The sequence below is a fragment of the Dama dama genome, chromosome 12 (genome assembly GCF_033118175.1).
Source record: "Dama dama isolate Ldn47 chromosome 12, ASM3311817v1, whole genome shotgun sequence".
Lineage (NCBI taxonomy): Eukaryota > Metazoa > Chordata > Mammalia > Artiodactyla > Cervidae > Dama > Dama dama.
Window position 1 is genome coordinate 32467501 of NC_083692.1, and position 25292 is coordinate 32492792.

The 25292-nt window shown below is 36.2% G+C and overlaps 2 protein-coding genes across 4 annotated transcripts in view; one reads left to right on the forward strand and one right to left on the reverse strand.

The window, feature by feature from the left end:
• Positions 1-9785, reverse strand: part of KIAA0586 (KIAA0586 ortholog) — a 124318-nt gene extending 114533 nt beyond the window's left edge. For 2 of the 3 annotated variants that reach the window (XM_061156959.1, XM_061156957.1), the window contains exons 1-5: positions 9660-9785; positions 8901-9182; positions 7897-7967; positions 5408-5477; positions 4203-4272 (exon numbers count right to left, since the gene is read on the reverse strand). In XM_061156959.1, the coding sequence (XP_061012942.1) occupies positions 4203-4272; positions 5408-5477; positions 7897-7967; positions 8901-9099 (410 nt within the window). In that variant the 5' untranslated portion in view covers positions 9100-9182; positions 9660-9785. Of the gene's footprint in view, positions 1-4202; positions 4273-5407; positions 5478-7896; positions 7968-8900; positions 9599-9659 lie in introns of those variants that run through there. The other variant, XM_061156958.1, reaches the window with a different exon arrangement.
• A 481-nt stretch (positions 9786-10266) lies between these two features.
• On the forward strand, positions 10267-25237 carry TIMM9 (translocase of inner mitochondrial membrane 9). Its single transcript, XM_061156960.1, has 5 exons — positions 10267-10441; positions 12725-12813; positions 22188-22250; positions 22591-22686; positions 24730-25237. Exons 3-5 carry the CDS (start codon positions 22212-22214, stop codon positions 24862-24864), a joined length of 270 nt encoding a protein of 89 aa, XP_061012943.1. The 5' UTR covers positions 10267-10441; positions 12725-12813; positions 22188-22211; the 3' UTR covers positions 24865-25237.
• The last annotated feature ends 55 nt before the right edge of the window (positions 25238-25292 follow it).

Below are 25292 nucleotides of genomic sequence, written 5' to 3' on the forward strand. Positions count from 1 at the left end.
CTCCAAGTTTCCAATGCAGGGAACGTGGGTTCAATCCTGGGAACTAAGATCCCGCATGCCAAATGGCACAGCCAAAAACATAAATAAGCCTGTTCTTATAACACTTCCTCTTGATCTCTCCAATCATTAATTTCTCTTCATTTACTTTCGATGGGCTTCCCTGATGGGTCAGATGGTAAAGAATCTGCCCACAGTGCAGGAGATCCAGGTTTGATCCCTGGGTCAGGAAGATCACTGGAAAAGGGGATGGCTACCTACTCCAGTATTCTTGTCTGGAGACTTCTATGGACAGAGAAGCCTGGCGAGATACAGTCCATGTGGTTGCACAGAGTCAGAAATGACTGAGGGACTAACACAATACTTACTTCCAATAACATACAATTGAGGCTTGATAGTCAGCCATCCTACGGTTTAAATGGCTTCCCTTGTGGTTCAATTGGTAAAGAATCCGCCTGCAGTGCGGGAGACCTGGGTTCAACGCCTGGGTTGGGAAGATCCCCTGGAGAAGGGGAAGGCTACCCACTCCAGTATTTGGGCCTGGAGAATTCCATGGACTGAATAGTCCATGGGGTCGCAAAGCGTCATACACAACTGAGCGACTTTCACTTTCACAGAATAGACATTTAACAAAACTAACATGTTAACAAAATTAACAATGTATTGAATGTTTCCTCTCACAGCTCTAATCATGCATTCCTCCATCTATGTACCTATTCTCTCCCCAACTAAGCTCTAAGCAACCTGCAGTGGGGGGCTTTTATACCATATAAGCAGTAAGAAAGAGCACAGAGTTGGTGCTAAATATACATTTAGCTGACTGAGTGGTGTACTAAGAAAATATAATTCAGATAATCCCTATCGTTGAGAATTTCTGTCTGAAGTCTGAATGTGAGTTATCCTTTAAGATCTCTCATTCTGTATTAAAACATTAAATTGGCCAACAAGAAAAATAACATTATAAGGCCAGACATCAACTTCTTTATAAGATTTAAAATTTTATTTTTTCCTATTATCAAATTAATAAATGCTCAATGCAGCAAATGAACTTCTAAGTGTAAAGAACTAGAAAAAATGCACATAATTCACCCACTTAGAATAAACTATTCCTTTCCTTTTTGTCGTTTCCTAGACCTTTTTTTATTCCTAAATCCTCTGAATCTAGCATCTGTCTCAATACTACACTGAAACGGCTCTTAGGAAGGCCATTATTACCTCCTCTTGCTCAATTCAATGGACACTTTTCAGTCCTTATCTTTATGTCTGAGCAGCTATCAAACTTAGAACCTCACTTCCTCGGTTTTGTTAAGACCATACTCTTCACCTCTGGATATACTTTCTGAGTGGCATTTAGACATCACATTGCTTTCTCTGAACATCTCTTAAAGATTCAGTTTTCTTACAGCTCTATCCTAAGCCATCTCTTTCACTCTCACACTCCCACCAGGCCAATTCAACCACTTCCAGAGCTCAGACTACTATATACATATAGATGACTTATATACATGGATTTCTAGCTTAGACTCCTTTTGCCAGTTTGACCTCTATATGGCTCAGTGGGTAAAGAATCCGCCTGCAATGGAGAAGAGACCAGAGATGTGGGTCTGATCCCTGGGTTGGGAAGATCCCCTGGAGGAGGGTATGGCAACCCACTCCAGTATTCTTGCCTGGAGAATCCCATGAACAGAGGAGCCTGGCGGGCTACGGTCCACGGGGTCACAAAGGGTCGGACATGATTGAGCACATGGCACAGAGGTTCAATTTGCTATCAGACGTTTTTCACCTGGATGTCTCATAGGTACCTCAAACGCTTGCCTATGTCTAAAGTGAAATTTATTCCCCCAACACCTCCCTTTTTCAATGAATACTATTACTGACTATGCATTTATACAAGCCAAAAATCTGGGATCCATCCTCAGCTCCTTCCTCATGGTCACATCTAAGCATCAATTCCTGTCAATTGCATCGCCAAATTATCTTCCAAACCTATGCACTCCTCTCCAGGCCAGCATGATTCCCACCTTCACATCCCACCACTTACCAATGGATTCAAGACCAATCTAACCCATCTCTTTCAAACATCTTCTAAAAGTTCATTGTCAATTGGTTTCCTAGACTTCAGTGCAGCCCTCTTCTAATCCATTTTTTCCTATCTGAGTGAGCCTTGTAAGAAATACATATCAAACTTTAAAACTTTTAAATGATTTGCCATTTCTCTTTAAGTCCAAACTTCTTTGGTGTAGTTCATAACCCTGCTTACCTCTCCAGCCACAGGAAAGTTCATTCTACCCTGTTCTAGATGCTCCAGACAGACTCGTCATTCCTCAAAGACTCCATCCAGTCAATTACCTTTTTTTTACAGCTTTACTGCATATTTTAACATCAAATAGGGCAGATTCCCCGTCATTCCATTTTTGTTTTTCCAAAATTAGCCATTCTCCACTGTGTGTATTCTACATGTATGTATTCTTAACAGTATGTGTATACATTCTCAACTGTGTACCCTTTCAAGTAAATTTTAGAATCACTTTGCCAAATTCCATCTGCCGTTCTCAAAAGAAAAAAAGAAAATCAAGTAACACTGACTATAGCAAAATTTCTCTAGAGAAATTAGACTATCTTTTAACCCAATATGAGAGTCATTTTTATGGTTCTGACTCATACCATTCTCTACACTGCAATAATCTTCTCAAAGGCCCTTCCTAATTTTCTTTTTCAATTCTGTTTGTTCATCCTGAAATGGGGAGAGACCTACTGTGAACAAGTAGGAGGCAGTAGTCACAGTTACTTCTCACTATCCACTTGTTTATGAACAACTCCCTCTCAGATCTGAGAGTTCTGACTTGAAAGCAAATTGATAAAGCCCATATTGTGGTTGCAAGTAGTCACTTCTACTTGGGGTCAGTTGGATGGAAATAGTAATCACTTTTTCTCCAAAGAATTAGATGTAATCTGAAATTTTTAGTTTATGTACAGAATTTGGGAGACTGCCCCTCCATCATATCCTTACTTATGCCTTTTCTTATATATTTACAAACTCCAGGATACAACTTACCATCCAAATTCTCCTCCTAATAACCTATCACATACTGGGAACTGGAGGCTGATCAAATGTCAAAAGGAAAAACACCATTAATCCAAACAACCAGCTGTGAAACTCTAGCTGGCTCAGATCACACTCCTTGTGGTTTGCTGTGCTATGCTTAGTCGCTCAGTCATGTCTGACTCTGCGACCCCATGGACTGAAGTCTGCCAGGCTCTTCTGTCCATGGGGATTCTCCAGGCAAGAATACTAGAGTGGGTTGCCATGCCCTCTTCCAGGGCCTTGTGGTTTAGAGGTAGTATTTACTTTGTTAGTGTTTCCCAGAGTATAATATGTATATTATGAATAACTATAGGTAAAAAAACTTTACTTTAGCAGTTGTAGAGCTCTGGTCCAGGAGTAGGATACATTCAGTGCAGGGACATAAATCTCATTCCACCCCCACTAATGACTTTCTAAAATACCCCTGGTGATACATTCTTTCATGTTTAGCACAGTGTCGTTGTCCGGGTTGATTCTGTATTTCATTGGCAGTAAAGATAAAGCTGGAAGGAAGCATTTAGATAGAGTAATAGCCAGTTTTCCTTCACTCCACTCAGATGCTAAGCTTGTCCCTTTTTCAAATCTTAAGCAGAGATTAAGAAAAAGCCTAAATGTCCTTTTTCAGTAAGCAGTATTATGTATGTGGTCATATACGTGACCGCTGCTATGAGCAGTACAGTGAAGTGACTAAGAGAGGACTCTTTAGACAGACTACTTGGGTTTGAATTCCAACCCAGTGAATACTTGCTCAATGACTTCAAGAAAATCAATCCCTCTGTGCCTCAGTTTCCTCTTCTATAAGACGGGGATTCTGTAAAATTGGGATGGTAGTGTAATCTATATTATTGGATTTTGAAAAAATTAAATGAGTTAACGCACACAAAGTGCTTACAACAATACCTCTTCAACAACAACCACAGCAACAATAATAACTGTTAACAGCCATTGAGTATTTTATACATGCCCAGAATCATGAAAAATGCTTTATACGTATTATCACACTCATATATTTCACATGTTGGAAAAAAACAACTTTTTTCCCTAGGTGCAAAGCATAAACAAAGCTGATTTTAAAGAAACACAAGAAGTGCCTCGCCTATTTTCTGTAAATGAAACTTACTTTTGTTTTAAAACTGCTCTTAGAGCATCTTTCTGTCCCATAGTGTACTGAGAAATAAAGATGTCATTTGCTGCAAAATAAAAACACAAAAATATACTTTAGATTCCTGGAAATGTATTACATTTTGATAAGCTACTCAAAGAAAAAATTTTAATTAAAAAAATGTTTGGAAATTTAGCAATATGATTTCTCAATTTAAAAAGACAAACAAATTAAGTGACTTGAGTAATAAAAGTCATAACTCAAGACTGTAAGAATAAAATTGTGTAGGAACACTTGGGGCCAAATTAAAGACATTTGTTCAAACTCATTATAATGAGAACACAGCTTAGCTGAAAACAAAACCAACTACTTTTAAAATGTCATTAAATACATTTTTTCAAAGCATATTTTTAATCTATTATCTTACCGAAGCCTATTCAGCATTTATAATCAAGTATCAAATACCAAACTATGCAATAGGTTGGCAATAATAAAATTACCTTTACCATCACAAATCATTTTCTGGACTTCAGAGATTTCATTAGTAGCTTAACTTGGAAGGAAAAATGAATTAAAAATGAAAACAAGAAAAAACTGTAAGGCTACTTAATAAATACCTTAAAAAAAATCAATGATATCTAAAACTCTAAAATTCTATCCTTACCAAAGAAATTCTTACATGTGTGCTAAGTCACTTCAATTGTATCTGACTCTTTGTGACGCTATGGACTGTAGCCCACCAGGCTCCTCTGTCCATGGGATTCTCCAGGCAAGAATACTGGAGTGGGTTGCCATACCCTTCTTCAGGGGATCTTCCTGACCCAGGGATGGAACCCACATCTCTATATCTCCTGTACTAGCAGCACACAGGTTCTTTACCACCAGCACCAACTTGGAAGCCCAAATTCTTACATATTATAACATAAATGAACCATGAAGACATACAAAGTGAAATAAATCAATCACTAAAGAACAAAACACTATATGGTTCCACACATATGGAGGTATAATGGAATATATAGAGACAGGAAGCAGAATGGTGGGAAGGGGAATAGAGTTAGTATATAATGAGAACAGAGTTTTGGTTGGAGAAGATGAAAAGTTCTGGAGATGGACGGTGGTGATAGTTGCACATGAATATATATACCTAATGCCAGTTAAAAATGGTAAATTTTACATTATGGGTATTTCACCAAAAAAAATTAATAAATCTATCCTTTTACCTTTCTGTCTGTTGTTCTCTTCCATTTTATTCAAAGGCAACACTTGCACTGCAGCATCTTTAGAAAAATCCTTCAGGATATGAAAGGAAGAAATGAAAGGCATAAATCCACTTTATGATTCATTATTTACTAAGTACCATTTACTAGCTTATGTGACTACTGTGTCCTGGGAGGACACAACTATTTGTTTATTTATATACTTAATTCCAGAACCACCATGCTTAGGTACCCTGAAGCTACTCAAAGATTTGTTGAATGAGTAATGAGCTGTCAGACAGTGAATGAATGGGAAAATGAACAAGCAAGTGTGGTCGAGAAATTCAGATTCAAATCCCAATTTGCTACTTTCAGCAGAGCAACCCATGTAACATTTCAACGGCTATAGTTAAACGTATAAACATAATTCACTGTGAGACAAATGTAGTTTATAAGGATGTCCAATGCACGGCACTACACCAGAAATTAATTTTCACAGTATTCTTTGTCACTGAGCTATAATGTTGTCTCATAAGACTTCTCTATAGACATGACAACTACTGCCAAACAGATTTCTGCTCTCATGTGTACCCCAGGACTTCACTTCTAAGATTCTAGTCACTGCTAAGACACCATGACATTTTAAGTACTTGGCTCATTTAACATTGCTTTACCTTCCTCAGGCACACATTTCTCCCCATGTTAAATCATTAAATAGAAAAAAAAAAAAAAAACCCACAAAAAACTGATACAAGCTATCTGCTAATAGGTGTTAAATTCCTAAAAACAGCCAATGAGACTAACAATACAGTGGAATGCATCTGGGAAATCAAAGAAGTCCCACAAAACAGTAAGAAAAAGCACAGCACATAAATATGTATTCACAAAAGAATAAATACAGGTGGCAATATAAATGAAAAAAATTTCCCCTTCACTAATAATAAAAGAAATACAAAATCAAACAATGTGATGCCTTTTTCACCTATCAAAACAGCAAACTTTATGTTTGTTGGTTTAATTTTAATGCTTCATATAAATGAAGATGGAGGGAAATCCACTAATTCTACTCATGACCTTGCTGGAAAATACATATTGATACAGCTTTTCTGGTGGCAATTTAGAAATATTACAAAAAAATGTGCATATTCTTTTAGTTAATAATTTTACACCTAGAAATTAGTATAAGTGAGCTCAGATACAAACCAGAATGTTCATCACCTGGTTGTACATATTATAAAAATTTCAGGGGAAAAAACCTCAATGTCAAATAATAGGAATATGAACATAAAAACTATGATACATACATACACTGAAATTCTGTGAATTTATTAAAAGCTCCTAAGAAAAAAAATCAATGACATGCAACAACTTTAATATTACTTAGTTATAAAATAGTCCCATTTCATAAAATATACATACACATAGAAAAAAAACTCAAAATGTTAACAGTACTTGATTTTATATAATTGTGGAATTTCTTTTTTCCTTCTTCTTTTTTGAATTTTCTATAGTGATTTTAAGGTTTTGTTTTCTTTCTGCACATGTATAAGGATTTGCTCCTTATAGTAGGAAAAGGTATCTCTTATCCTCCAGTAGTAGGAAGAAACAAGTATGAAGAGGAGCAAATCTAAATATGAGCATATTGAACACAAACTTCTTTCATTTTCTCTTTAAAATAGCATGGTCAAGTCAATAGAGAATATAATCTTAGCCCTTACTTATGAAATAAACATGTAATGCAAAAAGGCTGCAGTTTGTGTTCATGGTAAAATGATGAACTAGGTTTGCTTTGCAGGTATATTTTATATTAGACAAATCTACACAAAACAAGCTGTTAGCCCATACTAAATCTAATGGAATCCTGCCTGATGATCTTCCAAAGATCACCCTTTTATGTTCTATTATACAATAATAACATATCCATACACTTGAGAAATTATTTAAATAATATAATTAAAATACCATTAATCTTTAAAATAAAGCCTCCTCAAAAAAGAAATAAAAAACATCAACCCAAAGGCTAGGCATTTATTCAGAGACCAAGTACAGCACATAATTATACCTTTTTGTGATGAACTGTTGACAAAGTTCATAAGTAAATAGCTTCAATACCATTTTTAGTTTACTTGTTAAATTTACAATATATAGCCAATATTATGATAAGTAGTCAAAGTCTAATTAAATTGTGTGATCAACATATTTATAAACAAATATTTTCAGCATTATAAATAAAAAAGGATGTTAAGATGAGAATTTCATGCTTTTAGCCTTTAAATACCTCTCAAAAAAAGAAAAAAAAAAGCCCACAAAAGGCTTTAGAATTCACACTTCACTTTTTTTAAATTCTGTTGTTACAGCTCCTTTACCTTTACCTAGCACTTTGTAAAAATATGTCTTTGGTAAGTGAACTTTAAATAAAAACAAGGCCTATTGCTAATCAAAATTTTAAAAAGCCTTATTTGACAATACTTAAAAATTTTAACATGAGCATAATTAAGAATTCTTTTGCTTACACTTTCTGACACAGTGGGATTTTCTACTGGAGGCTGCTGATAAATTCTGGCAGAAGTTAAGTCTGATGAACCTAACAAAATAAAAGAATCAATGTTAGTGAGTTTTAAATTAGAATGTTTCCTTTAGAAACTGTATAAACATAATTCAAGAACTATAAATTCCATATTAATGCAAGACTGAAACTGGAAGCCAATCTTCATGCAAAAAGCTTAAAAATGTACTTATATATATGCCGATGAAGGTTTTCACATCTGATATTTTGGAAAGTAAGGGCTCAGAACTGATAATTGAATGAGATAAGTACAAAAAGCTATACAACAAAGTTACACTATTGAATTAGGACAAACTATGTGTGCAATCACTTGCCAGGAAGAAAACATGCACATGATATAAAAGCTTAATTAAACAGCAGGCCTAGGTTATGCTGAAACTGCCAAAAGTAGCACTATAAAAACTACTATATTTATTCTTTTCTTTTTTGCACTTACATTCATTAATCTGATTACCAGTGAAGTGGATAAAGCAACATGTTATCTTTACCTCCAGGGAGCTCAGACAAGTTAAGTGAATTGGATTATGGATGCCATCAAAAGGCAGAAATTGTGCTTTTCTACGATTCCAAACTGTATAGAGTTATCCAAACAGAAGGTAAAAAGCCAGCCCTACTGGTGAAAAGCACATCACACTAGTTAAGTGTGTCCATCACAGATATGGACAAGAATAGTGTGCCAAAAAAATACACAAAGGAAAAATAAAATACGAAATGTTTTATTCATTCCATCTATTGAATATGATTCGATATAGACTGTACCCGCCTGGCCATTTTCCCAGGAAAAGGGGTCACTCTTCTAACGACTGAACAAGTGAGACATACCTTGTATTTAGGAATTTAAACATTAAAAATCCTCTAAGTTTTGAAACACACACACATAAAACGAAATGAAGATAAAGACTAAAGATTTACAAAACAGAAAACTGGTTGAAACTATTTGGAATCACATACCACATAACGTTCCATTCAAGCTCTTCCCAGTTCTAACAGGAAGACGTTTATTTGCAGACAACGCTGGAGGACCACGGGACAACTCATCTTTCAGCAAAGCCAAATTATCTCCTTGATTTGGAGAAACTATCTCACGAAGTCTCCTCGCTGGTACTTTAACCTTTTTTTTCTTTTCCAGGCAAAACTCTGAGCCTTTCATATTACTGGTAACAAACCTAGTCCCACAGTTCTAAACAGAATTTTCTTCTGGGCCCATAAAACTTCAGAACAAAATTTTCACCGCTATGAGGATTTACGGGGGCCAGGGGTAGGGGAGAAAAAATGATGGAGAAGGATGATAAAGAAAACGTGAATTTCACGTGATTTTGAAACATACAATCATCAACTTTTACATAATGCCTAAACAGACTATCCACAAAGCTAGAAATTTCAATCTGGTATTTGACCCAGGATTGATATACCCATCAATCCCACTAGAACGTAGTTACCCATTAATCCCACTCAGTCTATTAATGCACCACGCCAATGAATCTGAAAGTGAGGATGACAAGAGAACGGCCACATAAGCAATAATAACAATAACACAGCACTCCCCTAGAGTACTCCCGGAGAGACCGCAGTACAAAGAAAACCAGATGCGGATGCAACTTAAAATTTGAGAGGGTAGTCAAGCAGGCAAAACGAAATGCTATTTTTTTTTTCCAAAATCACCCACACAAGAAGCTTAATAGCTTCCTTTAACCAAAGAGCCTTACACACCCCTTCAGAAGCAATCATCAGACACCTAAATTCACCCTTCCAGGTCTCCCGAAAGCCCGGTAACTGGGAAGTCACAGGTCTAATCAGACAAGTTCAGTTGCCCGCTGGTCAACACCTACTTCCCTTTAAACCCGCCCTTCAAACAAAACACGCATGCGCGCCATGAAATAATCCAAATCCTCCAACCAAAAAGCTAAGGGTGCTTCTCCATCCCTCTCCGGGTGGAAACAAACTGCCGGCGTGAAACGCTTAAAACAGGTGTGAATTTTTTGTTTTATTAAAAGCAGTAGTAAGTACATTGCCCCACAAGACTTAAAGCTCTGAATAACACCCGAGTCTCATCCAGGATCTGAAGAACTCCCGACCTAGCTGGTTATACACCATTCTTGTTATTAGGGACTGTTTACAGTAATGCTCCTGGAGACCGTTAGGGACGCGGGATTAAGTAAATTAGTTTTACAAAAAGTCTCGACAGATTCGTTTTGATATTGGCGAGAAAGTCAGAAATATAGAATTTTGTCTAAGAAGAGAGTAAAAAATAATTATCATGGTATTTAAAAATTCTCTTATGATACTTACTCTTTCCTCTAGAGTTTCTGGCATTATAACGAATCGGCGGCGAAGGGTATAAGAGCCATTTGACATCGCCATTCCCACGTGTTCTCTTTCATCCAGCGGCTGAGGCGCCTGCCCTGACCCAAACCCTCCGCCCCCCTCCCCAAGAGTCGACTGGCAACTCAGCCCCCCAGCCTCTTTTGGTGTCGGATGCGAGAGTCTATCAAGTATGGTCTCTTTTCTCTGTCCACAGAATCTTGGGTTCCCAGGCGGGGAGCGACCGGCAACGCTCGGGGAAAGGTGGCAGGCTCTCTGAAGGAGGCCGCCTCTTGTACTTGGGGCCGTGGGGGGCTGCGGAACCGGGCAGCGCGCACCGAGAGCGGGTTTGGGACTTCCCTCGGAACCGTGTCACTGGACGAGGGTCGGAATTCGAGGCTCTAAGCCATCGTCAGATCTGGGGAATCGGGGTCTTGCTTTGGGATAGTGAGTGAGACTGAAAGGCACCACGCCTTGACCTTGAGCTGACAAGCAGGAGACCCTCCTTGAACTGAAAAATTCTCTCTAGAGAGAATACCAGGGCCAACACACCTTATCTGATCTGCTAATTTTCGAGGATGGATTACTTAAACGTTTCCCTTTACGCATTACTAAAAGATTTAAAAATGTAATCTGATGTAAAAATTAAATGAAAAATTTTATTTTTACAACTCAGATGTCTACTTTGAAAGAAGAAATCCTAGAATTAAAAGATAGTAAAGAAAAAAAAAGATAGTAAGGGCTCAGCTTTAGAGAACCTTTTAAATCTTGATGAGTTTCTGTAATTTATTTCAGTTATATTTCCTTTATTATCAAGCTTTTAGGTAATACCTGTTCACAACTTGTTTTATAATTTACGTGAATTAAAAGATATAATGACAGTGTCAGAGCTGTAAGAGACTTTGGAGATGATTTATCACCCTTATTTTCTAGGTGAAACTTAAATGTGAAAGAAAAAGTGACCTTTGCCCTCTACTCTCTAAGGAGTACTCATGGGCATAGAAACTCCTTAAAATGACTTGACTTAGATTTTACAACCCCCTTAATATCAGACCTGGGGTTAAAACCCAGGTAATCTTGCCTCTATCTAGTCCAGTGCTCATGGACTCCTTTAGGCCTTGAAGACATCCTCTAAACTGGAAAGCTGATGCAGTAATCTTTCAAAAGAATTTTTTGCTCTGATTAATAATATGATGAGTTAGGGTTGCCAGTCAATCAGGCACAATTTCCTAAACCTGCTGCAAATAATATAAAGTAAAGGACATGTCGTAGAGTCCTATTTTATATCAATATAGCGAGTTAGTGCAGATTGGTTTAGACATCTGAGCTATCAAATAAAGAACAGACAGCCCTGGAACAAAAAACATGGCTCACGAGACTGGTTTCTTTCATTTCTTTTTATTGTTAACATTTTACTTATTTGCTTTCTCTTTCAGACTTTTTTTTTTTTTTTTTTGGCTGAACCACTTAAAAGTTGCAGACATCATGACCTTTAACCCTATTTTCTTCAGTATGTATATCCTTAACATACTTTTACATAGCCACAATATAATTATCACATGTAAGAAGATAACATATTCAAATTTCTCTGATTATCCCCAGAAGCCTTTAACTAAAAAGTGGTTTTTTTTGATTCATGATCCAAAATTCACAACTCTTTAGTCTTGTATTCTAGAATAACCCTTTCTACTCCTTTTCCTTTAACTTCAATTTTTAGAGAAGACCAGTCGTCTTATACATTGTCCCACATTGTGGATGTTCCTAATTGTTCACTCATGACCAGAGTCACATCAAACATTTCTGGCAAGAATACCACATAGGTGTACCACACTGGTTAAGGTGGTGACTGACAGATCTCCTAGTGTTAAGGGAAAGTTTTCTTTTTGTGTAACCTGTGAAATGCTTTGATGCTGCAATGGATATATCCTGTTTGCCAACAACCTATCACTGTGTAGTTTTTTTATCTATTCATGAATCTTGCTTGAATCACAAGATTTCCAATTACCAGTACCAGTCATGCTGAACCCAAGATCAATTATAGTGACAGTGGCTAAGGACATCAGAAGAATCGCTTACTGTAAACTAAGTTTGAACAAAATTAGAAATTTGACTGCAGACATGGTACAAATCTGCATATAATTCTGAAGACTAAATAGAGGGTATCTCCCCATCACAGCCTAGTTATTTTCTTTTTTTAATACTCAGAAATTTCAGAGAATTGTTGGTCCTTGTGTGTTCACCTGAACATACATATTACCTAGAAAAATAGGATATTAAGTATTTTTTTAATACATAATAACACATTTGCTAAAGAACTATAACCTCAAACAGACTGAGAAAACTAATTTCACTTGTTGAAAAGGAAGAGGCTTTTCAAAAAATACAATTTAGCCAGCAGAAATTCAGGTTTCATCAAACACTTAGAGCATAAAGAGGGGCCTCAGCAGTCATACTGTAATCCCTTCCTTTTTCAGGTAAGAAATCAGGCCTTACTGGAGACATTCAAGCAAAGATTGGACAACTACTTTTCCAGAACAGAAAGGAAACCCATGCATCAAGAAAGGTTTGAGCTTGATGACTAACATCTCTTTTTACTCTTTAAGTTCCCTGGTTTTATGATATATTTTGACACAAAAATTTCTTAGCATTGCTATAATCATTCTTAAGACCCCTTCCCTCCTTCTCCAAGTTTAAAGCATATAACCAGAGGTATCGCCTTGGTTGGATATTTGCCTCTACAATAACAAATATTTGCTTGTAGTAAAAGGTAATTAGGACCAAATAAAAGACCCACTCCAGTATTCTTGCCAGGAGAATCCCATGGACAGAAGAGCCTGGTGGGCTACAGTGCACGGGTCACAAAGGGTCGGACACGGCTGAGCGACTTCACTTCACTTCATATTGCTTCCACTTCTCACTATCAGGTGGTTTGTGTGGCTGTTGGACTTGATCAGTTAGCATACCTAATGATTAAATAACTGGAAAATAGAATGCTCGAAGACTTAGGTCAGACGCAAGCTAGCAAGTAAATTAAAAATCATTTATTCACTCAATCATCTCAAATATTTTCTAGGAACAAGTTCATTCACTTAGGTATACCATAATCTTGATACTGGAAAATATATAATTGAATGATTCTAGAGAAAAGGAGATCATAATGTTAACACAGTGGTCTTTGAGTACTAGAAACATTTTTTTTTAGTTTCTAAATTCTCAAGAAATATTTTATTACTGTTGAAGTAAGATAAACTATTTCATTTTAAGGAGGAGATATACTATTAAGGACTGTATATTAGAAGACAGTACCAAGAACAAATAATATTTGGGGGTGTTCCTCATCTGTATCTCTTCAAAGACTTCACAATAACAATCATCATTTGTCACTATGAATTGTATATGAAAGGGGAAGTGATAAGGAGTCAGCACAGTGTTACCAGCTTTTGAAACTGACACAACATTTAAAGATTTCATACTTTCTGCCTCTCTGACCTCTGCCTGATAAAGTCACATGTGAATTTTAAGAAGAAATACTGGGATAGTAATAAAAACTGATTTGGGCATTATAATTTGCAAACTTGTAAATTTAAGTTCTCACAAAACAAAGGTTTCATTTAACACCTATCCACAAAAGTCATCTTACCAGTTTTCAGGCTGCTTTTGGAGTAGGAAGCCAAAAGAACTCTGGTTCTGATCATTTGCTAACATTTACTACACTGCACACTGTATCTTATTCTTGGGCAGGGAGTAGAAAGGTTGGCAACCTCAAACTTGGAGATTATTGTAGATTCACATACAGTTGTAAGAAAAAAAAATACCTTATGCCATTTACCCAGCCTTCCACAATGGTAACATTTTACAAAAGTATAGTACAATATCACAGCCAGGATACTGATACTGATACAGTAAAGATGCAGAACATTTCCATTTCTGAAGTCTCACATGCTGCCTTTTTATAGTAACATCTACTTCCCTCCTCCTCCAGTCCCTCCTTAACCCCTGGCAACCACTAATAAGTTCCCTATTTCTATAATTTTGTCATTTCAAGAATGTTATATAAATGGAATCATATAATATATGACTTGCTGGGATTGGCCTTTTTCACTTAGCGTAATTCTCTTAGTTTCATCCAGGCTATTGATGTATCATTACCTCATTCCTTTTTATTGCTGAACAGTATTCTATAGTATGGGTGTATCAGTTTGTTTAATCATCTACCTGTTGAAGAATATCTGGATTGCTTCCAATTTTTGACTGTTATGAATAAAGTTTCTATAAACATTCATGTGCAGGTTTTTGTGTGAATATAAGTTTTCATTTCTTTCTGAAAAATGCCCAGAAGTGCAATTGCTGGGTCATATGATAGCTGTATTGGAGAAGGCAATGGCAACCCACTCCAGTACTCTTGTCTGGAAAATCCCATGGATGGAGGAGCCTGGTGGGCTGCAATCCCTGGGGTCGCGAAGAGTCGGACACTACAGAGCGACTTCAGTTTCACTTTTCACTTTCATGCACTGGAGAAGGAAATGGCAACCCACTCCAGTGTTCTTGCCTGGAGAACCCCAGGAATGGCGGAGCCTGGTAGGCTGCCGTCTATGGGGTTGCACAGAGTCGGACATGACTGATGCAACTTAGCAGCAGCAGCAGCAGCATTCATCATCTATATAATCTTTTTGGTGAAATGTCTTTTGAATATTTTCTAACTGGATTATTTGTGTTTTTACTAGAGTCTGCAGGCTTCTTTATGTTGTCTGGTTATTAGTTATCAGTCATACACGTAGTTTGCTTTTCATGTGAAGGCTAAGAATTCTTTGCCCTAAAGCCCAAAGATTTTCTCCTATCTTCATAAGTTTTCATAGTTTTATGTTCTATATTTAAGTCCCAAATCTATTTTGAGGTAATTTTTGTATAAAGTGAAAGACTTGCTTTGAGGTTAAATCTTCTGCCTATGGATGTACAGTTATCCCAGCACTATTTGCTGGAAAAGCTATCAACACGTAACTGCTTTTGCACCTTGACCAAGAATCAGTTGGGCCTATTTGTGTGACTATTTCTGGTTCTCTGTCCTGTTCCGTTGATCTATGTGTCAGCTTTTCCACCAATACCGTATAATATTAATTACTATAGCTATGTAGTTAAGTCTTGAAATCAAGCAAACTGATTCTTCCTACTTATTATTTTTTTGAATTTAAGTCCATTTGCTTTCCATATAAATTTTAAAATAATCTTGTTTATATTTATAATAAATGTTACTGGGACCATGACAGGAATTGCATTAAGCCTGTATATCAGTTTTGGGAAAATTGACATCATTACTATGCTAAGTCTTCCAGTCCATGAACACAATGTGTCTGTCTCTCCATTTAAGTCTTTGATTTCTTTCATCAGCATTTTATAGTTTTCAGCATACAAGTCTTATAGATGCTTTGTCAGATTTACCCTTAAATTTTTTTTGAATGATTATAAATGGCATTCTGTTTTTCAGTGTCCATTTGTTCACTGAAAGTATATAGAAATACAGTTTTTGCATGTTTATCTTATATCCTATGATCTTGCTAAACTATTTTGTTGTAGGAGTTTCTTTGTAGATTCTTTGGGGACTTTGGGATTTTCTGTGTTCACAATCATGCCATCTGCAAAGAGGGACAGTTTTATTTTCTTCCTTTACAGTCTGTATGTCTTATTCCTTTTCTCGAGTTACTGCACTGGGTAGAACTTCAAGCAGTATGTTGGATAAGAGTATTAAGGGCAGACATCTGGCTTTGCTCACTATCTTAGGGCAAAGTATTCAGTTTTTCACCATTAACTGTGTGGTGTAGGGTGTAGGATTTTTTGTAGGTGTACATTACCAAGTTGAAGAAGTTCCCCTCTTTTCCTAATTTTCAGAGTTTTTATCATGAATGGGTACTGACTTTATCAAAAGTTTTTTCTGCATCAATTTATAAGATCATATGACTTTTATTTTTTCATCTATTAAAATGGTGGATCATATTTACATATTGGTGGATTATATTTGCTATTGTTAAGGATTTTTATTTTATTTTTCATATCTATTTTATGAAGATCTTTTTCTGTAGTTTTCTTGTATGTACCATCTTGTCTAGTTTTAATTATTAGGATAATACTAAATTCATGAATAAGTTGTTAGATTTATGTATATAAAGTTGTTCATAGTTCTGTTCTTTTGAATCTGCAGGGTTTATATTACCATATCCTGTTTTATTCCTGATAATGATAACTTGTGACTTCTCTGTTAGTCTTGCTGGAGGTTTGTCTGTTAGTCTTTTCAAAGGACCATCTTTGTTTCATTGATTTTTGTTTGTTGCTTTGTTTTCATTTTCACTGATTTCTGTTCTTTATTATTTTCGTCCTTCTACATACTTTAAGTGGGTTGCTGTTTTTTAGGTTCTTGAGGTTAAAAAAAATAAAAAATAGACTGTTGATTTGAGACAGTTCCCGTTTTTTAATTTACTTATTTGGCTGTGTTGGGTCTTAGGTGCAGTGGCAGACTCAGTAGTTGCAGCGCACTGGCTTAGTTGCCTTGCAGCTTATGGGATCCTAGTTCCCCTACCAGGGATCAAAACCCACATCCCCTGCACTGGGAGGCAAATTCTTAACCACTGGACCACCAGGGAAGTTGCATGAGACATTTCCTCTTTATTATATGCATTTAGTACTATAAAATTTTCCTCTTGGCACTGATTTAGCTGTGCCACACAAATTTTAGTATGCTATATTTTAGTTTAATTAAATTCTTCAGAGTTCCTCTTTGATTCATGGATTATTCAGAAGTGTATTGTTTATATTCCAATGTTTGGAAATTTTCCTGTTATCTGGTGCTGGTTTCTAGTTTGATTCCATGTGGTCTAAGAACAGACTATGTATGATTTCAGTTCTTTTAAATTTATTGAGGGTACTTTACAGCTGAGGATATGGTTTATTTTGGTATATGTTCCAAGGGCACTTGATAAAAAAAATGTGTATTCTGTGGTATTACGTGAAATGTTCTGTAAATGTAGATTGTATCCTATTGGTTAATGGTGTTAAGTTTTTTATAGTCTTGTGGATTTTGTTGAGTTATTTTATCAGTTGATGGGAGAGGGTGGTTTAAATCTGTAACTATACTTGCCTTTTTCTCCTTTCAGTTCTTTCCATATTTTGCAGCTCTGTTGCTTAAGGCACACATATCTAGAAATACTGTATCTTCTTGATGGATTGACCTTTAATGTCCTTTTCTGTCTCTGGTAAATTCCTTTGCTCTGAAGTCTACTTAATCTAGTATTAATATATCCACTATTTCCTTTGGATAAATGTTTGCATGGTAATCTTTTTCCATCCTCTTGTTTTCACTCTGTATCAGGAGTCCGTTTCTTGTAGACAACATATATTGTATCATTTCTCTAATCCACTCAGCCAATCTGTCTCTTGATTATTTACACCAGTTATATTTAATCTAACTGCTTATTAAGGCTGAAATTTGTTTTGTTTGTTCTAGTTTTTCTTACCTTACTGTGGATTATTTGAATACTTTTTGGAATTTATTTTTATTAATGTTTTTGAGTGTTATCTCCTTATGTTGTTCTCTTTTAATGGTTGCTCTAGGTATTAAATGAGATATGCAAAGCTTATTATAGTCTAATGATGTCAGCATATTACTACTTTCAGTGAAGTAAGGAAGCCTTACTTCCCTTTACTTTCCCATTTATTTTGTTGTTCTTCAGTCACTCAGTCGTGTCTGATCCTTTTTGACCCCATGGACTGCAACATGCCAGGTTCCCTGTCCTTCACTATCTCCTGGAGTTTCCTCAAATTCATGTCCATTGAGTTGGTGATGTGGTCTAACCATCTCATCCTTTGCCTCCCCCTTCTCCTTTTGCCTTCAGTCTTTCCTAGCATCAGGGTCCAAATAAGCTAGCTCTTCACATCAGGTGGCTAAAGTATTGGAGCTTTAGCTCTGGCTTCCAATGAATATTCAGGGTCGATTTCCCTTAAAACTGACTAGCTCGATCTCCTTGCAGTCCAAGGGATTCTCAAGAGTCTTCTCCATCACTACAGTTTAAAAACATCAGTTCTTCAGCAGTCAGTCTTCTTTATGGTCCAGCCCTCACACCAGTACAGGACTACTGGAAAAATCATAGCTTTGACTATACAGACCTTTGTTGGAAAAGTAATTTTTCTGCTTTTTAATACACTGTCTAGGTTTGTCATAGCTTTCCTTACAAGGAGCAAGTGTCTTTTAACTTCATTTAGAACCACATCAGACGGTTTTATACTTTTTGCTTCAATTGTCAAATATAATTTAGGAAATTCAAGAAGGGAAATGTACTGTACTTATTCTTTCTTCCTGTGTTGTTCCTCCTTGATGTTCCAAGTCTCCTTTTATAATTTCGTTTCTGCTTAGAACTTTAATTCTTTTCAGGCAGGTCTCCTGGCAATGAATTCTCTTAGTTTTCCTTTGTTTGAGAATGTCTTGATTTCACCTTCATTCCTGAAGGGTATTTTTGCCAGATTCAGGTTTCTGGATTGACTGGTGAGAAATCTGCTATCATCCTAATAGTTTATCCCCTATAGATAAGATGTCTCTTTTTCTCTTGCAGATTTCAAAATTTTTTGTCTTTAGTTTTTAAATGTTTCTCCATGATGTATCTTAATGTGGATTTCTTTGTAGTCACACTTCTTGGAATACAATTTAGTTCTTGAATCTATAAACTTCTTTTGCCAAATCTGGGAGGTTTTCAGCCACTATTTCTTCCAGTACTTTAACAGCCCTGCTCCTCTTTCTCTTCTTCTAGGACTCTAATAAAACAAATGTTAAATCTTTTGGTACAATCATACAGATCCCTGGTACTCTATTCATTTTTTTCATTCTATGCAATATTTTTTGGTTATTCAGATTGGATAATTCTGTTTTCTGTCTTCCTCCACAGATTCTTTCCTCTATTCCCCCATTCTCGTTCTGCGACTCTGTCTATTGAGCTTATTTGGGGCTTTTTCCCTTTCATATTTTTCACTTTTTGCTGAGCTTTATATTTTCTTCAATTGTTGTAAACATTCTTAATTGTTCATTGAAGCAGTTTTTTTATAATAGCTGCTGTTACATCTTTGTCAGATAATTCTAGTATCTCTCATCTCAGTGTTGGACTTTTACTTTTTGGGATCTTAGTTCTTGGTATGAGGTTTTTTCTTTATAACCTGGAGATTTTGCATCTTGTATTTTGAGACTAGATTTGTTTAAACTTTCTCTTATAGCTGGCTGCTCTGACACTAACTACTTCATTGGGGAGAGGAGGGCATCTCATTACTGCCAGGTGAAGGCAGAAGTGCAAGTTCCTCACTCTGTCACTTGAGGGGTGTGTGTGTTTCAGGCATTTGGGGAATGTTCCTCATCTCTGCTGGTGAGAGTGGGAGTTGTGGCTCTCTACTGGGCCGTCACTGGTACCTCCCTGGCTGAGAGGGACTGGAGTGCCTCACTACTACTCCCCTAATAGCCTCCACTGACACCCCAGGAGGGTGTGGGCTCATTACCATGGGGCGGCAAGCCGGTTCTGAATCTCAGCTAGGACTCCTTTGATACCACCCCAGAGGGAAGGGAGAAAGGTATTTCATCACTGACAACTGAGATGGAAGGCTCCCCATGCAGTTTCCACTGACACTTAGGGGGAGCAGTCCTTATTAATGCCCAGTAAGAATTAAAGCCCCTGTTCCCTAATAACCCTTCTCTGATGCTACTCTGGTGTGGGAGTTGGAGTGTCTTTTTACAGAGCCTGGTGAGGGTAGAAGTCTACCTGGCATATGCTGATTTGGGTAGAGATGAAGACCACAGTTTTTTCTGTGCTGGCCTGGAGTACAGCAGTTATTGTTTACAAGTTTTCTGTTTTATAGGCTTCCCCGTTCCTAGCCCTTTGGTGAAGATAAGCTTTTGGCTGGGGGTAGGGAAGGACTTTTTGACTCTCCCCATTGGCATTTGCTAATTGCCAGCTTCTTCAGCTCAAGTTTGTGATATATGAGACCCAAAAATGGGGGAGAATCCCCGACTGTGCTGTTTCTCAAATCCCAATGGCCCTAGCTAGTATACTTTCTTCTACTTTTTAGAGTCTGTTTGTTTTATGTGTAATGTCCAGGGGTTTAGTTTTACTTAGTGAGACAAATAGCAAAAAGCACATCTACTTCATCCTCCCAGAAGCACAACTCCTAAACCTCATTGTATGATATATTAACAGAATCCTCTATTTCTTTGACTGGTTAGTGATATTTAATAGCAGTCATGAAGTGCACCTTACCTCAGAAGCATGGCTGGTTTCATAACTAGCACAGTACTTGGTACATAAATGTTTACTGAGTGATTATCTACCAACATCTACCCACATCTATCTAGCAAAATTGTAACTGTTAAGATCTCAAACTAAAAAAAGTTTGAAGTTGATATTAGAAAATGATGTAATCATTAGGTTTGGGTTTCTATTGTGTCCCATAGTTGAAGGATATGGAATCAGTGTTTCATGACTTAAGTGAGCAAAGAATAACTATAATGGAAGTATCTTACCTGGAACATAACAATCATGATAGTCACAGCAATACCTGAAAAGTTGTGACCTTTAGTTAATTCCTGGTATTTTTCACATAGTTTATGTAGTTAAAAAATATATATCATTTATAAAGCTGTGAAATAAAATAGGAATAAAGAACATTCTTGATAACTTTTTAGGTGTTTATGGAACACTGGGTTGCCTGAATGTTGGGCTAATCCAAAACCGCTACTGCATTGTTTGTAGCAGATACCAAAGAGTTTTTGTAGAAAAGATAGTTTATATTATGTCACTGCTAAACCAAAGATTCTCTAAAATACAGTACGGTTAGACTTTTGGAATAAGACTAGGATAGTAAATAGAAGAGAACTGGTGCTTCCCCTTGCATGTGGAAAAGATAACTTTTTAAAAATGGCAGTAATGCTCATGAACATACAGGACAGGGACAAAAGAGGAGGGAAGACTAAATGCAAAACAGGGAAAGTTTTATACATGGTTGGGAATGCTGGAATGGAATTACCATTGATTGCATTTGTTCTTCAAAATGAGAATTTTTTTCACAGTATTAGCTAAGAATGTTATACATATCCGGTTTTATCTTTTTTGTATTGGTTACCAGAAAACTCAAAGCTAAATATAATACATATAAATTGTTAGTTTGCAGTATACAAAATTAGCATGTGTTTTTTCTTCCTTTACATGTTGTTTCTGTTTTAAACAGCTTTGTTTCATACAGATCTTTTATATATTTCATCTGTTTTAGAACTAGCCAGGATAGAATAAGTAATGTGATACATTCCTGTGTCAGAATTAACTGAGCCTGTGTCCTTCACTTAGGATATGTGAAAATCCCAGTAATTTAGAAAGGCTCTTTGACTTCCTTATCTTCACTTCTCTGTTGCCCCCAAGTTAGATCACAAGTGTCATATATGCAGAAGTTTCTGGTAGGTCTTAAGTAGATGGTGTTTGTAAAAAGGATCTTTAATTTTAATAGCAGAGATCTAAGCTGTGTTAGCAACCAGTGGAACAGTTAACTTAAGTACTTATAGAGAGACACCAGAGATTTCTTTCCCAGAAAACTCTACTATGAATGGGGCTTTAACACATGGCTTTGCAAAGTAACAGAGCAAACTGTCTTAAAATTGGAGACTTAGATATATAGGGATTTTGGGTCTTATAGCTAGCTAACATTAAAAAATTAAATTCTAAACTGTAAGGTTCTTATTAATGACCTGGAAAGTTGGGAGGCATGGCATATAATTACGTAATCAGTTAGAAATCTATAAAATTTGAACAGTAATTTCAAGTAGACTTGTTTCAGTTCTATTTCATAATCTATTCTTGTTTTTATTACCTTCAATTAGCCTAAAAACATTTGTATACAGACTGACAAAACTTTTTACTTTTAAATCAGGTGACTAATAACTACCAAAAGAATATGGCTGCACAAATACCAGAATCTGATCAGATAAAACAGGTAAGGTAATATAATTAAGGAAAAGGGATTTTACAAAACATAAAGGCATTAGTGAATACAACCATGTCAGTCAGTGATCTCACAAAATATTTATATTTCATTTTCACAGATGGATGTTAAATGATATGAAGCAAATTTTTCAGATAGTTTGAAAGATAATCCAGGAAAGGATAAATATTCAACTAGAAAATCTGACTATATTTTGTAGATCATATTATACCCATTGAAGGTAGTAAAAGAACCTTTCAATTATTACAGGATATTTTGCCTAGATACATCAGTATTTAAAACATTTGTTTTTAAAAACCTGTTATTAAAGAAACTTCTGATTTGTTTATAGTTTAAAGAATTTCTTGGAACCTACAATAAACTTACAGAAACCTGCTTTTTGGACTGTGTTAAAGACTTCACAACAAGAGAAGTAAAACCAGAAGAGGTATGAAAACGGTTGCCCAGTTTTCTCTAAGGTCATCTTAAATTCTCTAAGGTCATCATAAACAATATAAATGGGATGCCCCTAAACATTTTGCTTGTTCCTAGTTATTATAGGAATTTAGGCTATCTTTTTTTTTTAATTGAAAGATAATTGCTTTACAGTATTTTGCTGTTTTCTGTCAAACCTCAACATGAATCAGCCATGGGTATACACATACCCCCCCCTTTTGAACCTCCCTCCCACCTCCCTCCCCACCCCACCCCTCTAGGCTGATACAGAGCCCCTGTTTGAGTTTCCTGAGCCAGACAGCAAATTCCCGTGGGCTGTCTATTTTACATATGGTGATACTAGTTTGCATGTTACTGTTTCCATACATCTCACCCTCTCCTCCCCTCTCCCCATGTCCATAAGTCTATTCTCTATGTCTGTTTCTCCACTGCTGTCCTTTAAATAAATTCTTCAGTACCATTTTTCTAGATTCCCTATATATGCGTTAGAATACAGTATTTATCTTTCTCTTTCTGACTCACTTCACTCTGTAAAATAGGTTTTTGGTTCATTCACCTCATCAGAACTGACTTAAATGTGTTCCTTTTTATGGTTGAGTAATATTCCATTGTGTATATGTACCACAACTTCTTTATCCATTCATCTGTTGATGGTCATCTGGGTTGCTTCCATGTTGTAACTTGTAAATAGTGCTGCAATGAACAATGGGATATGTGTGTCTTTTTCAGTTTTGGTTTCCTCAGGGTATATGCCTAGGAGTGGGATCGCTGGGTTATATGCTGGTTTTATTCCTAGTTTTTAAGGAATCTCCGTATGGTCCTCCATAGTGGCCATATCAATTTACATTCCCACCAACAGTGCAAAAGCGTTCCCTTTTTTCTACATCCTCTCTTTCATTTATTGTTTGTAGACTTTTTGATGATGGCCATTCTGACAGGTGTGAGGTGATATCTCTTTGCAGTTTTGATTTGCATTTCTCTAATAATGAGCAATGTTGAGCATTTCTTCATGTGTTTGTTAGTGAATTTAGGCTATCTTTTATATGTTCCATTGCTCAAAGGAACTTAAACAGCCAAGGACTCTGTGGCATTGAGTTGAATGATATCAAATTTAATATCACAGCCACACTGAACAATGGCAGACTTTTTAAAGAGAAGATGCCTGGGACTTGCTGAATATTGTTCCACAGTAGAGATTCTTTTTTTTTTTTTTTTAATTGGAGGCTAATTACTTAATAATATTGTAATGCTTTTTGCCATACATTGACACGAATCAGCCATGGGTATACATGTATTCCCCAAAGATTCTTACTAATTAGCTTTAATCTCTTCAAAACATTTATGTATTTGCTAAAAGTGACATAAACTTCCTCCAGTGGAAGATGCTGATGAATTTTCATGCCAAGAACTTAACATATTAATATAACCAACAATCCAATAAGTGTTTATTAAATAAATGACAAAGTTTGAGAGATGCTAAGTAAAATAGTCTTAGTAAAAAGTAAAAAGTTGAAAATGAAGAATGCTAAGAATGGGGAATTCGCTGGCAGTCCAGTGGTCAGGACTCTGTGCTTTCACTGCTGACAGCCTGGGTTCAGTCCCGGTCAGGGAACGAAATCCCACATGCCGCACCACATGGCCAAAATTATAATAACAACAACACTGAGAACGGACTTTCTCATTAAAAAGGAACAAACCTGCTACTAGACCTACATTTTGACAGTCAGAATAACAGATGGGAATGTGGAATTTCACTTACTACTGAAACATATCTACAGAAAATCTAGTCTGGAAGGCAGGGACTTACCATTGTTTTTAGTACCTACAAACTAGTAAGCATTCAGTATATACTAATTTTAATAAATAAATGAAGGTATTAACAGTTGAAAGCTATGATCACTTGTGACTTATTGATACCATTTAATTCTCAAACATATTTGAAGAAAGAAAAGTACCCACTGGTTATTCTTTTAGAATATGTGCAATATTTTTAATTAATATTTTTGTGTTACCTCTTGGGTCTTTTTATTTCTAGACTACCTGTTCAGAACATTGCTTACAGAAGTACTTAAAAATGACTCAACGAATATCTATGAGATTTCAGGAATATCATATTCAGCAGAATGAAGCCCTGGCTGCCAAAGCAGGACTCCTTGGCCAGCCACGATAGAGAAGTCCTAACGGATGGACTTTTGATGAAAAATTGCCAACAGCTATTGCACTGGAAATGAGGATTCACCTGATGGAATCCTCTAAAAGCAGTAGCCACCATGTTAAACCATCTGTCATGACTGGCAAATGGAAACAACTGGAGAAACAAAATTGTTATATACAGGAATAATCAAAATAGAAGGTCTTATTGTTCAATGAAAATAATAAGATGCAACACTTGTTGAGGCCTTCAGATACAGCAGCTTGGTCACTTGATTAGAAAAATAAACCATTGTTTCTTCAATTGTGACTGTTAATTTTAAAGCAAAATATCATGTATGAGATAGAAAAAATTTTATTACTATAAGTAAAATAAATGGAAATATCACTGAGCAGTTGTTTATACTATATAATTCCATAGCATTCTGACTGGACTGTGGATACGCT